At 34.4% G+C, this 2,188-nt stretch overlaps 1 protein-coding gene across 1 annotated transcript in view; it reads left to right on the plus strand.

Annotated features, from left to right (window-relative positions):
* Nucleotides 1–2,188, plus strand: part of LOC106873227 (solute carrier family 22 member 6-A) — a 32,872-nt gene that overhangs the window by 6,463 nt on the left and 24,221 nt on the right. The window contains exon 5 of the mRNA XM_014920495.2: nucleotides 793–1,185. Coding sequence (XP_014775981.1) covers nucleotides 793–1,185 — 393 coding nt within the window. The remainder of the gene's footprint in view (nucleotides 1–792; nucleotides 1,186–2,188) is intronic.

Raw genomic sequence — 2,188 nt, forward strand, 5'->3', positions numbered from 1 at the left:
ATATATATATATATATATAAATACATAGATTTATGTACACATACACATAAACATACATATATACATACATATATGTGTATGTATACACACACACACCTTCATGCTTTCTCTAACTGTGTATACACAGATAGAAACTTTACAACTGTTGACATGAATGCTTGTACATGTCACTCAATTATACTAGTGTCAACCATTACACTTAAGGTTGATATGTGACATAATGTAATAATATCTGGGAAGAGTCAATAACTGTCAGATTGTATTACATGCAATAATGGTAGTTCCTGTCATATTGCGTGTAGAAGAATACAGTGGCAGTTACCTTATTTTGGAGATCTTCCTTTGTTATTTTCACCAGCATCATCACCATCATCATCATCATTATCTTCATTGTCTTTGTTGTCAATGTTATCATTGTTGTCGTCATCGTCATCATTATCTTTGCCAGTGACAGCAGGGGGTGGGGGGACATATAATTAATTACATTGATCCCAGTAATATTTATAATATCTTGTTTTACTAATTTTGACATCCACTATCTTGATAATAATACCAATAATAATTGCTAGTATAAGTACAAGGTTTGAATTTTAGAGGAGGGACTACTCAACAACATCACCCCCAGTACATGCCTAGTACTTTATTTTATCAACTCATGAGAGATGAAAGGCAAAGTTAACTTTAGTGGGATTTGAACAGGGCTGGAAAAATACAAAGCATTTTGTCTGATGCTCTAACAATTCTACCAAATAATGAATTTATTACTTTTTTACATTTTGTTTTGCCTGCCAGGACACTACATGAATCTCTTCGATGGCAGGTACAATCAGGGAAAGTAAAAGAGGCAAATGCTACTGTAAAGCATATGTGTAAAGTCAATAAAATAGATTACAGTGAAGTAGAGTCATTAATGACCAACCTTAATGGTAAAAAACCTGCAGAAGATATAGAATTAACCCCCTTAGATGAAATATCTAGTACTGATTCTTCAGATGAAACCTATGATGATGAACATTCAGATGAAATCCACAGTTTCAAGTCTTCAGAACCAGTTCCATCAGAGACTAAGAATGGAATGTTACAGAAAAAACACGAACATCCTAACCACAGCAAATATCCTAGAATTATTATTGTTTTAATAACACCATGTCTTCGGAAAATACTTTCCATAATGTTTTGTCTGTTGTAAGTATCCTCTTTTGTTTTAAATGTTTGTTTTTACATTGTTTTCTTTTTTGTTAATTGTGTCTGCATTGTTCTATAGTTATTTTATTATGTTACATTACATGATGGATTACACTATTCAAAATGTCCTTCATTTTTAAGGTCAAAGGGTGTAATTTGAGGGAGATTAAATTGAGTGGCTGCACAGAAAGCTCTCAGCAGTCATAATATCTGTTTTTGTTTTAAAATATCAGCTGCTGTTAAAACATCTGTTGGTGGTGGTGTTATGTAAACTGGTGTTAACATTACATATCTTTATAGCAGTGTATCATATCTATTGTTAAAACTATTGTTTGTGGTGATAATGTTAAAACCTCTGCTGTTAAAACTACTTCTGCCATTGGGGCTGTCACAGCAAATGCTATGAAACTAATAAATGTTGGTGACAATGTTAAATCATCTGTTGTCAAAGCAATAGCTGTTGTTTTCATTGCCTGTGAGAGCACATGGCCAAGTGGCTAGAGTATTGAGCTAATGGCTGTTAGGTCTTATGTCATAGGTTTGATTCCCAGATCAGCCAGTGTGCTGTGCCCTCGAACAAATAGGTATCGCCAGCAGCAACAACAAGGGATTAAACTGTGAAGTATTGGTGTCCTGTTCAGCAGGGAGTCTTGTGTATTCATCCACTTTAATGCCATAAAAACTAAATTGAGCTTAGAACAACTAATGGACTTGTAGGCTTGAGACACATTTTAACTCTTTTTAATTGCTACTGTTGTTGACAGTAAATATATTTATATATATATATATATATATATATATATATATATTGACCTTGCCTGTGCATGTGCTACATAAAAAGCACTAAGTTCACTCTGCTGAGTGACTGGTGTCAGAAAGGGCACCTAACTGTAAAAATCCCACCAAAACAGTCACAGAAGTCTGGTGCAAGCTTCTGCCTGACTGGCTCCTGTCAAACCATCCCACACATGCCAGCATAGAAAGCAGACGTTAAACAATGGTG

This window comes from Octopus bimaculoides, chromosome 12, assembly GCF_001194135.2.
Source record: "Octopus bimaculoides isolate UCB-OBI-ISO-001 chromosome 12, ASM119413v2, whole genome shotgun sequence".
In the NCBI taxonomy this organism is placed as follows: domain Eukaryota; kingdom Metazoa; phylum Mollusca; class Cephalopoda; order Octopoda; family Octopodidae; genus Octopus; species Octopus bimaculoides.